The sequence below is a fragment of the Sardina pilchardus genome, chromosome 8 (genome assembly GCF_963854185.1).
Source record: "Sardina pilchardus chromosome 8, fSarPil1.1, whole genome shotgun sequence".
NCBI classification, from domain to species: domain Eukaryota; kingdom Metazoa; phylum Chordata; class Actinopteri; order Clupeiformes; family Clupeidae; genus Sardina; species Sardina pilchardus.
Window position 1 is genome coordinate 35,235,562 of NC_085001.1, and position 17,252 is coordinate 35,252,813.

Sequence of the window (17,252 nt, forward strand, 5' to 3'; positions counted from 1 at the left end):
AAAGTTGAATGTAGATAGTCTAATTAATGTTTAATTTAAAGTTTAATGGATGTTGATAGACAGATTGTTTAATAGATGTTGATAGACAGTTTAATGGGTGGATGAGTGAATGGTCTGAAGAAGATGAATGGATAGAATGTTGGATGGAATGTGCCTTATATTCTTGTAGAATGGAGAGACACAGCTCTCTACTGAGAGTAGTGGATACAGATACAGGTGTAATCAATTTAACTGGCTAGTCTTAAGAGAGCCAGCCTGAGACAGAGTAGATTGTTTAAAAGTTCAATGTAGAGCGTCTAATTGATGTTGTTGATAGGCAGACTGTTTAGAATGGGTGGATGAGTGAATGGTTTGAAGAAGATGAATGGATATAAAGTTGGATGGAATTAGGAGGACTTATTTTGATACTGTTGTGCGCAGAGGATACAGGGGAACAGAATATGTAGTCTTCAGAGAGGAGCCTGAGAGAAACTGACAGTTGGTGCCCAGGTGGCTGACCAGCTGGGGTAACATTCTAATTGCTGCCGTGATGTCATAATGAGCAATGTTAAGTCTATGGGGGAAATGGTGATAGTTTTTAACTAATAGTTTAAAAAGTATAAAAGTTACAAAGTTGAAAAATATAAAGCACATATGGCATAAGCAAGACCTACGCAACAAAGTTTGAATGAAGTTTCTACGTTAAACGGTTGAAGCTGAATTGCGAGCGTTAGAAGAAGAAGTTTAACTAGAAATGCAATTCCAAGGAATTACCAGTGCATGAAAATGCAAAAATAGATAGATAATGTAGATATGGTTACTAAGGTGTAGCTAGGGTAAACATGGTGGTTGCATAGTTTACAGAGAGTTGATAGTGTGAAGGTAGACAGTTTAAAGATGAAACATTCCAGTTCTAACTTAACTAATGATTTCTATTCATGTTAAAATGTTGATTAGCTAACTTAGCTAATGATTTCTAGCAGTTACGCTAAAAATGCTTATTATGCTAGCAATGCTAACTTTACTAACAATGCTAACCAGGTTGATTAGCTAACTTAACCGATGATTTCTAGCAGTTATGCTAAAAATGCTAACTATGTTAACAATGCTAACTATGCTAACTAGCTAACTTGCTAGTGAGGACTTTTATTTTGAAACATTTGTTGCTAGGGTATCCATGGTGGCCACTATCAGGAAACAAGAAGTTACTGCAGTATAATCATGTTGGTTGCTATGGAAACGGTCATAAACGCTTAATTTTAATGGTTGCTATGTTGGCTGCTAGGTACATGGAGGTTTCATGTAGTTGACTGGAGGCATAGTGGATGATAACTGACAGTTGGAATGGTTGAACAGTTCAATAGTTGAGTAGTTTCAATGGTTAAATGATTTAATAGTGTATTATTGCAGTGAGGACCTTTATTTTGAAACAGTTGTGGACAGAGGAAGTAGTGAAACAGGATCTGTAGTCTTAATGAGATTGTATGCTTAAAGCCTGAGACAGAAGGTGCCTCTCATAGCGTTTACGCGTCCTCTCTCGCTCCTCACTGATCTACATAAAGAATGATGGAGCGGCAACAATGGGATAGTCTAGCCCTTCTTCTATCTTTCTTTATGTAGATCATTGAGGATCGAGGAGCGAGGGAGGACATATAAACGCTGCTTGAGAGGGACCCACAGTAAATACTTTAAAAGTTGTATGTAGATAGTCTAATTAATGTTGATAGATAGAATGTTTAATGGATGTTGATAGGCAGATTGTTTTATATTGATTGACAGTTTAATGGGTGGATGAGTGAATGGTCTGAAGAAGATGAATGGATAGAAGGTTGGATGGAATGTGCCTTATATTCTTGTTAAGAGAGACACTGATACAGCTCTCTGAGAGTAGTTGACACAGGTGTAATCAATTTAACTGGCTAGTCTTAAGAGAGCCACAGTGTACTCTTAAAGCCTGAGACAGAGTAAATAATTTAAAAGTTGAATGTAGATAGTCTAATTAATGTTGATAGACAGAGAGTTTAATGGATGTTGATAGACAGGTTGTTTAATAAATGTTGATAGACAGTTTAATGGGTGGATGAGTGAATGGTCTGAAGAAAATGAATGGATAGAATGTTGGATGGAATGTGCCTTATATTCTTGTAGAATGGAGAGACAGCTCTCTACTGAGAGTAGTGGATACAGATACAGGTGTAATCAATTTAACTGGCTAGTCTTAAGAGAGCCAGCCTGAGACAGAGTAGATTGTTTAAAAGTTGAATGTAGAGCGTCTAATTGATGTTGATAGGCAGACTGTTTAGAATGGGTGGATGAGTGAATGGTTTGAAGAAGATGAATGGATATAAAGTTGGATGGAATTAGGAGGACTTATTTTGATACTGTTGTGCGCAGAGGATACAGGGGAACAGAATATGTAGTCTTCAGAGAGGAGCCTGAGAGAAACTGACAGTTGGTGCCCAGGTGGCTGACCAGCTGGGGTAACATTCTAATTGCTGCCGTGATGTCATAATGAGCAATGTTAAGTCTATGGGGGAAATGGTGATAGTTTTTAACTAATAGTTTAAAAAGTATAAAAGTTACAAAGTTGAAAAATACAAAGCACATATGGCATAAGCAAGACCTACGCAACAAAGTTTGAATGAAGTTTCTACGTTAAACGGTTGAAGCTGAATTGCGAGCGTTAGAAGAAGAAGTTTAACTAGAAATGCAATTCCAAGGAATTACCAGTGCATGAAAATGCAAAAAAAGATAGATAATGTAGATATGGTTACTAAGGTGTAGCTAGGGTAAACATGGTGGTTGCATCGTTTACAGAGAGTTGATAGTGTGAAGGTAGACAGTTTAAAGCTGAAACATTCCTGTTCTAACTTAACTAATGATTTATATTCATGTTAAAATGTTGATTAGCTAACTTAGCTAATGATTTCTAGCAGTTGTGCTAAAAATGCTAATTATGTTAGCAATGCTAACTTTACTAACAATGCTAACCAGGTTGATTAGCTAACTTAACCGATGATTTCTAGCAGTAATGCTAAAAATGCTAACTATGCTAACAATGCTAGATTTGCTAACAATGCTAACCAGGTTGATTAGCTAACTTAGTTGATGATTTTTTGCAGTTATGCTAAAAATGCTAGCTATGCTAACAAAGCTAACCATGCTAACTAGATAACTTGCTAGTGAGGACTTTTATTTTGAAACATTTGTTGCTAGGGTATCCATGGTGGCCACTATCAGGAAACAAGAAGTTACTGCAGTATAATCATGTTGGTTGCTATGGAAACGGTCATAAACGCTTAATTTTAATGGTTGCTATGTTGGTTGCTAGGTACATGGAGGTTTCATGTAGTTGACTGGAGGCATAGTTGATGATAACTGACAGTTGGAATGGTTGAACAGTTAAATAGTTGAGTAGTTTCAATGGTCAAATGATTTAATAGTGTATTATTGCAGTGAGGACTTTTATTTTGAAACAGTTGTGGACAGAGGAAACAGTTAACAGGATCTGTAGTCTTAATGAGATTGTATGCTTAAAGCCTGAGACAGAAGGTGCCTCTCATACAGCGTTTACGCGTCCTCTCTCGCTCCTCACTGATCTACATAAAGAATGATGGAGCGGCAACAATGGGATAGTCTAGCCCTTCTTCTATCTTTCTTTATGTAGATCATTGAGGATCGAGGAGCGAGGGAGGACATATAAACGCTGCTTGAGAGGGACCCACAGTAAATACTTTAAAAGTTGTATTTAGATAGTCTAATTAATGTTGATAGACAGAATGTTTAATGGATGTTGATAGGCAGATTGTTTAATAGATATTGATTGACAGTTTAATGGTGGATGAGTGAATGGTCTGAAGAAGATGAATGGGTAGAAGGTTGGATGGAATGTGCCTTATATTCTTGTTAAGAGAGACACTGATACAGCTCTCTGAGAGTAGTTGACACAGGTGTAATCAATTTAACTGGCTAGTCTTAAGAGAACCAGAGTGTACTCTTAAAGCCTGAGACAGAGTAAATAATTAAAAAGTTGAATGTAGATAGTCTAATTAATGTTGATAGACAGAGAGTTTAATGGATGTTGATAGACAGATTGTTTAATAGATGTTGATAGACAGTTTAATGGGTGGATGAGTGAATGGTCTGAAGAAGATGAATGGATAGAATGTTGGATGGAATGTGCCTTATATTCTTGTAGAATGGAGAGACACAGCTCTCTACTGAGAGTAGTGGATACAGACACAGGTGTAATCAATTTAACTGGCTAGTCTTAAGAGAGCCAGCCTGAGAGAGTAGATTGTTTAAAAGTTGAATGTAGAACGTCTAATTGATGTTGATAGGCAGACTGTTTAGAATGGGTGGATGAGTGAATGGTTTGAAGAAGATGAATGGATATAAAGTTGGATGGAATTAGGAGGACTTATTTTGATACTGTTGTGCGCAGAGGATACAGGGGAACAGAATATGTAGTCTTCAGAGAGATTGCCTGAGAGAAACTGACAGTTGGTGCCCAGGTGGCTGACCAGCTGGAGTAAGATTCTAATTGCTGCCGTGATGTCATAATGAGCAATGTTAAGTCTATGGGGGAAATTGTAATAGTTTTTAACTAATAGTTTAAAAAGTATAAAAGTTACAAAGTTGAAAAGTCATAGCACACATGTCCTAAGTAAGACCTACGTAACGCAGTTTGAATGAAGTTTCTACGTTAAACGGTTCTAGCTGATTTGCGTGCGTTAGAAGAAGAATAACTAGAAATGCAATTCCAAGGAATTACCAGTGCATGAAAATGCAAAAATAGATAGATAATGTAGATATGGTTACTAAGGTGTAGCTAGGGTAAACATGGTGGTTGCATAGTTTACAGAGAGTTGATAGTGTGAAGGTAGACAGTTTAAAGATGAAACGTTCCAGTTCTAGCTTAACTAATGATTTCTATTCATGTTAAAATGTTGATTAGCTAAATTAGCTAATGATTTCTAGCAGTTACGCTAAAAATGTTTATTATGCTAGCAATGCTAACTTTACTAACAATGCTAACCAGGTTGATTAGCTAACTTAACCGATGATTTCTAGCAGTAATGCTAAAAATGCCAACTATGCTAACAATGCTAAATTTGCTAACAATGCTAACCAGGTTGATTAGCTAACTTAGTTGATGATTTTTTGCAGTTATGCTAAAAATGCTAACTATGCTAACAATGCTAACCATGCTAACTAGCTAACTTGCTAGTGAGGACTTTTATTTTGAAACATTTGTTGCTAGGGTATCCATGGTGGCCACTATCAGGAAACAAGAAGTTACTGCAGTATAATCATGTTGGTTGCTATGGAAACGGTCATAAACACTTAATTTTAATGGTGGCTATGTTGGTTGCTAGGTACATGGAGGTTTCATGTAGTTGACTGGAGGCATAGTGGATGATAACTGACAGTTGGAATGGTTGAACAGTTCAATAGTTGAGTAGTTTCAGTGGTTAAATGATTTAATAGTGTATTATTGCAGTGAGGACCTTTATTTTGAAACAGTTGTGGACAGAGGAAGTAGTGAAACAGGATCTGTAGTCTTAATGAGATTGTATGCTTAAAGCCTGAGACAGAAGGTGCCTCTCATATAGCCTAGCGTTTACGCGTCCTCTCTCGCTCCTCACTGATCTACATAAAGAATGATGGAGCGGCAACAATGGGATAGTCTAGCCCTTCTTCTATCTTTCTTTATGTAGATCATTGAGGATCGAGGAGCGAGGGAGGACATATAAACGCTGCTTGAGAGGGACCCACAGTAAATACTTTAAAAGTTGTATGTAGATAGTCTAATTAATGTTGATAGACAGAATGTTTAATGGATGTTGATAGGCAGATTGTTTAATAGATATTGATTGACAGTTTAATGGGTGGATGAGTGAATGGTCTGAAGAAGATGAATGGATAGAAGGTTGGATGGAATGTGCCTTATATTCTTGTTAAGAGAGACACTGATACAGCTATCTGAGAGTAGTTGATACAGGTGTAATCAATTTAAGTGTACTCTTAAAGCCTGAGACAGAGTAAATAATTTAAAAGTTGAATGTAGATAGTCTAATTAATGTTGATAGACAGAGAGTTTAATGGATGTTGATAGACAGATTGTTTAATAGATGTTGATAGACAGTTTAATGGGTGGATGAGTGAATGGTCTGAAGAAAATGAATGGATAGAATGTTGGATGGAATGTGCCTTATATTCTTGTAGAATGGAGAGACAGCTCTCTACTGAGAGTAGTGGATACAGATACAGGTGTAATCAATTTAACTGGCTAGTCTTAAGAGAGCCAGCCTGAGACAGAGTAGATTGTTTAAAAGTTGAATGTAGAGCGTCTAATTGATGTTGATAGGCAGACTGTTTAGAATGGGTGGATGAGTGAATGGTTTGAAGAAGATGAATGGATATAAAGTTGGATGGAATTAGGAGGACTTATTTTGATACTGTTGTGCGCAGAGGATACAGGGGAACAGAATATGTAGTCTTCAGAGAGATTGTAAAGCCTGAGAGAAACTGACAGTTGGTGCCCAGGTGGCTGACCAGCTGGAGTAAGATTCTAATTGCTGCCGTGATGTCATAATGAGCAATGTTAAGTCTATGGGGGAAATTGTAATAGTTTTTAACTAATAGTTTAAAAAGTATAAAAGTTACAAAGTTGAAAAGTCATAGCACACATGTCCTAAGTAAGACCTACGTAACGCAGTTTGAATGAAGTTTCTACGTTAAACGGTTCTAGCTGATTTGCGTGCGTTAGAAGAAGAATAATAATAAGAAGAAGAAGCCTAGGAAGAACAGTACAGTGCATTTTCATGCACTGTAATAAGAAGAAGAAGCCTAGGAAGAACAGTACAGTGCATTTTCATGCACTGTAATAATAAGAAGCCTAGGAAGAACAGTACAGTGCATTTTCATGCACTGTAATAATAATAATAAGAAGAATAGGAAGAACAGTACAGTGCATTTTCATGCACTGTAATAATAATAAGAAGAAAAGGAAGAACAGTACAGTGCATTTTCATGCACTGTAATAAGAAGAATAGGAAGAACAGTACAGTGCATTTTCATGCACTGTAATAACTAGAAATGCAATTCCAAGGAATTACCAGTGCATGAAAATGTAAAAATAGATAGATAATGTAGATATGGTTGCTAAGGTGTAGCTAGGGTAAACATGGTGGTTGCATAGTTTACAGAGAGTTGATAGTGTGAAGGTAGACAGTTTAAAGATGAAACATTCCAGCTCTAACTTAACTAAAGATTTCTATTCATGTTAAAATGTTGATTAGCTAACTTAGGTAATGATTTCTAGCAGTTACGCTAAAAATGCTAATAATGCTAGCAATGCTAACTTTACTAACAATGCTAACCAGGTTGATTAGCTAACTTAACCGATGATTTCTAGCAGTAATGCTAAAAATGCTAACTATGCTAACCATGCTAACTAGCTAACTTGCTAGTGAGGACTTTTATTTTGAAACATTTGTTGCTAGGGTATCCATGGTGGCCACTATCAGGAAACAAGAAGTTACTGCAGTATAATCATATTGGTTGCTATGGAAACAGTCATAAACACTTCATTTTAATGGTTGCTATGTTGGTTGCTAGGTACATGGAGGTTTCATGTAATTGACTGGAGGCATAGTGGATGATAACTGACAGTTGGAATGGCTGAACAGTTCAATAGTTGAGTAGTTTCAATGGTTAAATGATTTAATAGTGTATTATTGCAGTGAGGACCTTTATTTTGAAACAGTTGTGGACAGAGGAAGTAGTGAAACAGGATCTGTAGTCTTAATGAGATTGTATGCTTAAAGCCTGAGACAGAAGGTGCCTCTCATGGCGTTTCCGTGTCCTCTCTCGCTCCTCACTGATCTACATAAAGAATGATGGAGCGGCAACAATGGGATAGTCTAGCCCTTCTTCTATCTTTCTTTATGTAGATCATTGAGGATCGAGGAGCGAGGGAGGACATATAAACGCTGCTTGAGAGGGGCCCACAGTAAATACTTTAAAAGTTGTATGTAGATAGTCTAATTAATGTTGATAGACAGAATGTTTAATGGATGTCGATAGGCAGATTGTTTAATAGATATTGATTGACAGTTTAATGGGTGGATGAGTGAATGGTCTGAAGAAGATGAATGGATAGAAGGTTGGATGGAATGTGCCTTATATTCTTGTTAAGAGAGACACTGATACAGCTCTCTGAGAGTAGTTGACACAGGTGTAATCAATTTAACTGGCTAGTCTTAAGCGAGCCAGAGTACTCTTAAAGCCTGAGACAGAGTAAATAATTTAAAAGTTGAATGTAGATAGTCTAATTAATGTTGATAGACAGAGAGTTTAATGGATGTTGATAGACAGATTGTTTAATAGATGTTGATAGACAGTTTAATGGGTGGATGAGTGAATGGTCTGAAGAAGATGAATGGATAGAATGTTGGATGGAATGTGCCTTATATTCTTGTAGAATGGAGAGACACAGAGAGTAGTGGATACAGATACAGGTGTAATCAATTTAACTGGCTAAAGAGAGCCAGCCTGAGACAGAGTAGATTGTTTAAAAGTTCAATGTAGAGCGTCTAATTGATGTTGTTGATAGGCAGACTGTTTAGAATGGGTGGATGAGTGAATGGTTTGAAGAAGATGAATGGATATAAAGTTGGATGGAATTAGGAGGACTTATTTTGATACTGTTGTGCGCAGAGGATACAGGGGAACAGAATATGTAGTCTTCAGAGAGGAGCCTGAGAGAAACTGACAGTTGGTGCCCAGGTGGCTGACCAGCTGGGGTAACATTCTAATTGCTGCCGTGATGTCATAATGAGCAATGTTAAGTCTATGGGGAAATTGTTAATAGTTTTTAAGTAATAGTTTAAAAAGTATAAAAGTTACAAAGTTAAAAAAAACAAAGCAGGCATGGCATAAGCAAGACCTACGCAACAACGTTTGAATGAAGTTTCTACGTTAAACGGTTGAAGCTGAATTGGCTGCGTTAGAAGAAGAAGTTTAATAATAATAAGAAGACTTGGAATAACAGTACAGTGCATTTTCATGCACTGTAACTAGAAATGCAATTCCAAGGAATTACCAGTGCATGAAAATGCAAAAATAGATCATGTAGATATGGTTACTAAGGTGTAGCTAGGGTAAACATGGTGGTTGCATAGTTTACAGAGAGTTGATAGTGTGAAGGTAGACAGTTTAAAGATGAAACATTCCAGTTCTAACTTAACTAATGATTTCTATTCATGTTAAAATGTTGATTAGCTAACTTAGCTAATGATTTCTAGCAGTTACGCTAAAAATGCTAATTATGCTAGCAATGCTAACTTTACTAACAATGCTAACCAGGTTGATTAGCTAACTTAACCGATGATTTCTAGCAGTAATGCTAAAAATGCCAACTATGCTAACAATGTTAAATATGCTAACAATGCTAACCAGGTTGATTAGCTAACTTAACCGATGATTTCTAGCAGTAATGCTAAAAATGCTAACTATGCTAACAATGCTAAATATGCTAACAACGCTAACCAGGTTGATTAGCTAACTTAGTTGATTATTTTTTGCAGTTATGCTAAAAATGCTAACTATGCTAACAATGCTAACCATGCTAACTAGCTAACTTGCTAGTGAGGACTTTTATTTTGAAACAGTTGTTGCTAGGGTATCCATGGTGGCCACCATCAGGAAACAAGAAGTTACTGCAGTATAATCATGTTGGTTGCTATGGAAACGGTCATAAACACTTAATTTTAATGGTTGCTATGTTGGTTGCTAGGTACATGGAGGTTTCATGTAGTTTACTGGAGGCATAGTGGATGATAACTGACAGTTGGAATGGTTGAACAGTTCAATAGTTGAGTAGTTTCAATGGTTAAATGATTTAATAGTGTATTATTGCAGTGAGGACTTTCATTTTGAAACAGTTGTGGACAGAGGAAACAGTTAACAGGATATGTAGTCTTCTGAGAGACTGTATGCTTAAAGCCAGAGAAACTGACAGTTGGTGCCCAGGTGGCCGGCCACCTGGCGTAAGATTCTAATTGCTGCCGTGATGTCATAATGAGCAATGTTAAGTCTATGGGGGGAATTGTAATAGTTTTTAACTAATAGTTTAAAAAGTATAAAAGTTACAAAGTTGAAAAATACAAAGCACACATGGCATAAGCAAGACCTACGCAACAAAGTTTGAATGAAGTTTCTACGTTAAACGGTTCAAGCTGAATTGCGTGCGTTAGAAGAAGAAGAATAAAAAGTTGAAGAAGCCTAGGAAGAACAGTACAGTGCATTTTCATGCACTGTAATAAGAAACCTAGGAAGAACAATATAGTGCATTTTCATGCACTATAATAAGAAGCCTAGGAAGAACAGTACAGTGCATTTTCATGCACTGTAATAAGATCCTAAAGGCTGGCTTTGTGTTGGGGTCAGCAACCAAATTGGTCACACTCTAGAGCCCTGCCTCTTTAATGTCAAATTTAAAACACATTTCCTAATGCCAAATAATTAAACATAATGCAAAATTAGTAATTTCTGGTGTTTAAAAGAGCTATAAGGGGTCAAATAACCAACAGGAGTGATTTCTTACAAACAAGACAAGCATGACACCAAATAGGATGCATACACAAACAAAAACATTACACCTTTAGAACAACTCAGACTGCTGTCAGCAGGCTTACCACCATGATGAGTTCCTAATCAACCCACTGAAAATATTAGGGTAGACTAGATATTAGATAATAATAGAACACTTACGTCTTTTTTACTGTAGTGGTCTAAGATGGAGGGAAGAAGAGGAAGAATGAGGGTAAACCCAAGAAGATCCAGTAGAAGTGAGAAGAAAACTATTGTGATAACCCTAGAAGAGGATCCTTCCTGTGCAGTCTGTTCAGTAGTCATTTCCTCTTTATTATTTGGTGATCCCTTGGACAGATCAGTAACTGCAGGGGATTTTGGGTCCATCTTCCCTATTTGGTGGGGGTGGAGGTGTCAAAAGAACGTGTTAATGTTCAATTAATAGGTGCTTTTACATGAGCTGTAGGCTATATTGGTAGCCTGCAAATTCATCTGACTTAATAGGCTGTTATAAACTGCAATCTGCTACAGCCATCTGAAGAACTTCATAAGATGGAAACACGAAATATTGACAGTAGACAACGCTACAGTTAGCCTTTTTCATATCATGCTATGTTCAACACATTTGAAAACATTTGAGGGCTTAAACGTTACAGTAGCCTATTGGTTAAAAAGAAACGAATGTTACAGCCTACATAGCCTTCGACCATTGTAATTTTGTAGCAATTCCGCCGAATTCAAACTAGGAGAAGTTGAATCTGAATGCTAGCCTATTTCTTTACAAAACAATGTCACACATGCTTCAGAATTACATGAGAAAAATGACTAGGCTAAATTAGTGCAACTTTACTTCCTCAACCATGTCATGCTGTCTCTATGCTTGAATAAACCAGCATGCATGGGTGTGTAAAAGTTTTTTTTTCCTTGTTTTCTACTGCCGTTTGATTCTGGCAGGCGGTATTTTGAAAGATAGGTAGCGGTAGACTATGTTTGATACTGTAGTAGTTGAATAGGCTACATACCTGTATTACTTTTACCTGTCTAGGTTCGTCCTGCATCTATAGATTGCGGGGGAAGAGAGGAATGTCATAAATTCACTGGGTGAACGGTATCAGGAAACGGTGTCTTGTTTCGTCCCGTCAACGTGACGTAGCTCCTTAGCTGCTGAGTGTGGAGCAGATCCGGTGATGACTTGTAGTAAGCTATCGGTAGCCTACATTTACAGTGTGTTATAGGCAATATCATGATCTGGAGAAAATCCACACAGAGTTCAATAGGTTTCATTAAAAAGTTAACCATCCCTTATCAAAAATTCCAGGATTGACAATAGGATTAGATAGAACTGGGCTAGCCTACTTTGAAAACAGAGCTATTATTTTAAAATGTATCCTGCACATATTATGAAAATCAAATTAAATAGTTGACTAAAATAGCATATATATACAACACAAAATTCACAATACCTACAATTAATTGCAATCTCACCTTATTATTTCAATATAATTTTAGAACTATTAGTTTAAAAATAGTTGATGTTTGTGGTCAATCTGACTGTGGAACACAACCTATAGATGTATAGGCTACTCTCATCTAGCAGTGAAATGGTAGGCCTATTTTGCAATAGACTCCAGGTCCCACCTAGCCTGGAAAATCCACACCCTGGTAATCTAGAAAGATCTGGCCACGAATAATTCAATGGCCCAACTGGAGGGGCAGCACCAAGCATGTATTTGAAAAGAATCTCACTGCACGCAATTGGATAACAATATACAACCAATGTTTACTGACTTCCAATGTTGAAGCCCTGTCATCATCTGTTTAGCTTGCCTCTGGCCCACCTTTATCAGATACACCGATGTGATTGGTTTCCCCCGATGCAAGGGTCTCTTGCAGACACAATTCAAATTGTGCTTTCACGAGAACTCTGGATTTCCAAGGTTGTTCTCACCCACTCCAAGCATAAATTACTGGCTACGCAATCTGCACAATGAATGTCCATTTTCAGTTACACCTACTTACTTCTTCCAAAAAGTAACTAAATTAGTTACTGAGTTACCAACTTTTTAAAGTGAATAGTTAGCCCTTTCAGGCGCAACATCCACATGCATGGACAGTAACTTTAACTCTGTTTTCTATTCATTTATCATGTTGATATACACCAATCCACTTCAGGGCTGTTTTAGTAGGTCCATGGCAATTTATTAACAATATGTATCATCTTATATTTGGAATATTGACTGCTTGATGACATCAAAAAAGTTAGTACTCAAGAAGGCAAAATCAGGTAAGAAAAATATTATGCTGTGCAGGAGAGTGTGTTGAACAACTCTATATTTTCAGAAACTAAATCTGATGTAAAATAGAGTTTGTAGACCCTAAAAAGCAACTGTCCACGTATGTGGACGTTGCGCAACAGAGGAGTTAAATGGCCAAAAATCAGATTTTGTAAGTAGGACTTTTTTTTTCAAATATGATTTGAACTGCTTTAACTTACAAAGAAACAAACATTTGGTAAACATATTTATAAATAATGACCTAATTACATGTGGTAATGCCAAGGTGGTATGGTAATATGGGGGTAGTAGAGGGGTGGGTATGAGAGTACTAGAGGGGTGGGTGGGGTAGTAGTAGAGGGGTTGGTAGTATGGATGTAGTAGAGGTGTGGTTGGGTAGTGGTGGTAGTAGAGGGGTGGGTAATATGGGGGTAGTAGAGGGGTGGGTGAGGGTCAGTGAGTAGTAATGGGGGTAGTAGAGGGGTGGGCGGGTAGTATGGAGGTAGTAGAGAGGTGGGTGGGGTAGTAGTAGAGGGGTTGGTAGTATGGATGTAGTAGAGGTGTGGTTGGGTAGTGGTGGTAGTAGAGGGGTGGGTAATATGGGGGTAGTAGAGGGGTGGGTGAGGGTCAGTGAGTAGTAATGGGGGTAGTAGAGGGGTGGGCGGGTAGTATGGAGGTAGTAGAGAGGTGGGTGGGTAGTATGGGGGTAGTAGAGGGCTGGGTGGGTAGTATGGAAGAAGTAGAGGGCCATATTTTCCATATTTTCTGTCATTACATTTTATTCTTTTTTACCCCTTTGTTGCGCACCCCTCTACTACCCCATAACTTCCATATAAAATCATATTTTTAAAAAATTCCAATTGATTTTCAATATTGGGCTCATATAGAGTAATAAAATCAATAATAAAAAAATCTAGACATTTTTTTTCATAATGCGTGCCGTGCATGAAAGGGTTAGTTCAGAAAGTAACTATTGTGTTACTTTCATGTACAGTTAAATGCTCAAATGTGACCCCCACCTCTACCCCTCTTTAATGGAACTTAAAATACATGTGCATGTTCAATTATTTATGATAAATCTGAATATTTCAATGAAATGGACACTTAATGCAATGCATTATTGTACACAAGTCTAAAATATGTTAATGTTGCTGTGGAACTAAGTGAGACTAACCTCCGATTAAATGTCATGTACAACACCAGGGCACATGACACTTGGTGGGCATGTTTCATGTGCCCTGGTGTTCTACAGGTGTTTTTTTGACAGTAACAGTAATTAAAGTGTTGAGAATGGAAAGAGTAATCAGATTGGGCTACTCGTTACTGAAAAAAGTAACTCCGTTAATAACATCATTATATTTAAACGCATTACCAACACTGGACGTCATACACAACTTTATTGAGTAATGAGGCTATTTAGAAAAGTAAATGTAAATTGTATTTTAGTAATTTAGTCTGTGAATCTACAGCTCATACTTCATGCAAGATGAATAATGTTGTTGTGGATTTGATATTTTGGCTTATATTCAGCAAGCAACTGAACTTCTTTCGACATACAAGATATGTAGTTCAAGATAGCGCTTTAAGAAGCATCAGAGATCATCAGGTGATTTACCGGTTTAGAGGTTTCTCAGCAGCTGCTAGCACAACTCTGTTGAAAGGCAGAGCTAGAATTTCCTAGCTTGGCACGCCCTCCCAGTGACGTAACACCTTCGGCTTTTGCTGTCGCTGGTCTGGTCAACTGCTAATCGGGAAGGATTTCTGAGTTCCCGAAATCTGCGGAACTGCCCCCTTTGGTCGAGAACCAATCAACTTTGAGCAGCTCCAACGGCTCTGGGTAGAGGCGTCATGGAGGTATTATAAGAACTGGAGAAAGTGAACAAGTCCCGCCCCCATTCATTTCAATGGGAATGCTAGGCTAGTGAAAAGCGCCAAAATTTAACGATTTTTTCAGGCTTCAACATGGCGTTTCAAGGGACTTGTTTCCGGTGCCGTTTTACTTAGCCAATTGAGTGCCAGGTTACTGATTGACGTAAGGTACAGAAGGAGAGCTCGTGCCCACACTAAGCTCGTGCATGAGCTGAGAGTGGAACAGCCACCAATCAGCATGAGGAAAACGCAGGGAAAACGGCACCGGACATGATGGCTATGTCCAGAAGTCAAGCGTGCACGCTGGATAGTACCCTCTTCCCAGTAGCGTCGTAGTTAGCTTGCTCCTCAGTATGCGTCCCTACCTACATTTGGACAGCACTAACTAGTTGGCGTCACCTGACTCGGGGAGGGGGGTGTGTTGACGATTTGCATGACGTGTGGAGCTTGACCTGCGCTGCGCAATGGATTATGGGATACATGTGGGCAAAAAAGATGCATCGATGCATGCTTGGAAATCACACCAAACGAAGTACCCAACTAGTGAGAGCGCTTGACTTTCGGACAGTCTATTCTGACGTAACTTCCGGAAAATGCACACTGCCCAGCATGCACGCTTGACTTCTGGACATAGCCGATGTATTTCTGAAAAATGGCGACGTGGAAGTGCCTTGCTAATCGGCGAAGCTAATCAGTCAAATCCTGACCCCCTGAGAGGCGTCTTCAAGGCAGAGGCAGCTTTCTGACATCGACCAGTAGCAAATCGAGGCACTTAAAGGAGGCGGGTCAACCAGCGCTTGGAGAAACCGTGTTAGCACAGGCTCTTGGTCAGACTAAAGTCTCGCAGAGCCTTTGAAAGTCGATGGTAATCAGGCTAAGAATTTCTCTCCTTGGATAATGTATTCTAAAGATGGAGGCCGAAACAGAGACGAATCACTCTGTATTTTTAAAAAAAACAGTAGAGAGAGACAGGAAGTGAATGGGTGAGAGAGTCGGGGTGGGATCTGGAAAGAACCTCGGGGCGGGAATCGAACCTGGGTCGCCGGCGTGCGGTGCAGGTGCCCCAGCCAGTTGCACCACGGCTGGGGCCATCACTCTGTATTTTAAGGAAGACTATTTCTTTATTTACAATACATTATTCTTTCACGAAGATCTTCATTTTTGAAATAAGGGATTAATAGGGATCAATTACCAAAAGATGATTTTTTTTATTCCTCTTTTTTATGTGTGTGTTTGTGCTGTGTGTCAGGTGAACTTTATTTATATAGCACATTTCGTACACAGAGGTCATTCAGTGTGCTTTACATAAACACAAGCAAACAGGAATAGCTAATAAAAGCACAGAAGGGCAATTAGCAAAGTATAGTTTAAAAAAAGTAATTATAAAACATACAAGGTGATAGTAGTCTGGCTATCACTATACTAAGGTCAATCTTTTCAGATTGAACATTAGTATGGGGAGTCTGCGATTTATTTCTACTGCACAAGAGGCGTGATCCATGAGCATCATGACTCTGTACGCATGGATAGTCCCTCAACCAATCAGACCAACAATCCGGTGCGTCTTTTGGATAAACTAGTTTGTGATTGGACCCAAAGGTTGTCGACAGGAAGCAGGGAAGCAGTCCTGGTGTTATGGGGGGGGCTTTGGGGGGCCATGCCCGTCCTGGAAGTCAGCTGTTCCTGCCCTGGACGAGCTTGGCTGCACCAACCAACCCCCATCTCCATTTCTCGAGATCACCAATTACTGTTGGTACAAAAAAAAGTGCTTTTACCTACCTAGTTGCTACAGCCAACAGCTAATAGAGCCAGACAGTTAAAGCTCTACACTCTGGGGGCATATCCGTGAGCTCCCATGTCATTGCCCCCAGAGTTCCACCATCACCCCATTTTTAAAGAACCTACCTGTGGGAATGCCATAGACCTCTGAAGTTCGCCTACAAAAAAGCCACCATCTTTGCCCAAATAAGGAAATCCGGTATCTTGAGATTTTTTCTATGGGAAAATAACATGGGGATTTTCAATTATCGCACCTCTTAAACTCTCGCGGGGATGATGACATTGGAAATGCAGACGTTTTTCACGACACAGTTTTGTCCACTGCCGTCTAGTGGATACTGTGATCGTCGGCAGGTGAAGACGGCACACTTTGATCTTTGCTACCCCAAAGCTAACTTACAATGCAACTTGCCATAGGCAGTTAGCTTCAATTAACTCCCGGATCTCCTTATATGGGCAAAGATGGCAGCTTTGGATCCTTTTTGTAGGCGAACTTCAGAGGTCTATAGACCTCTGAAGTTCGCCTACAAAAAAGCCACCATCTTTGCCCAAATAAGGAGATCCGGTATCTCAAGATTTTTTCTATGGGAAAATAACATGGGGATTTTGAATTATTGCACCTGTTAAACTCTCACGGGGACGAAGAAATTGGAAATGCAGACGTTTTGCGCTACAAAGTTTTGTCCTCTGCCTTCAAGTGCATACTGTGATCTTCGGTAGGTGAAGATGGCACACTTTGATCTTCGCTACCCT

At 38.7% G+C, this 17,252-nt stretch overlaps 1 protein-coding gene across 3 annotated transcripts in view; it reads right to left on the minus strand.

Annotated features, from left to right (window-relative positions):
- Positions 1-11,715, minus strand: part of mfsd10 (major facilitator superfamily domain containing 10) — a 54,502-nt gene extending 42,787 nt beyond the window's left edge. For 2 of the 3 annotated variants that reach the window (XR_009940042.1, XM_062543767.1), the window contains exons 1-2: positions 11,601-11,715; positions 10,759-10,970 (exon numbers count right to left, since the gene is read on the minus strand). Coding sequence is in view for 2 of the 3 variants with exons in the window: in XM_062543767.1 (XP_062399751.1) it covers positions 10,759-10,965 (207 nt within the window). In the remaining variant the exon portion in view is untranslated. The remainder of the gene's footprint in view (positions 1-10,758; positions 10,971-11,600) is intronic. The other variant, XM_062543768.1, reaches the window with a different exon arrangement.
- Between the last annotated feature and the right edge of the window lie 5,537 nt (positions 11,716-17,252).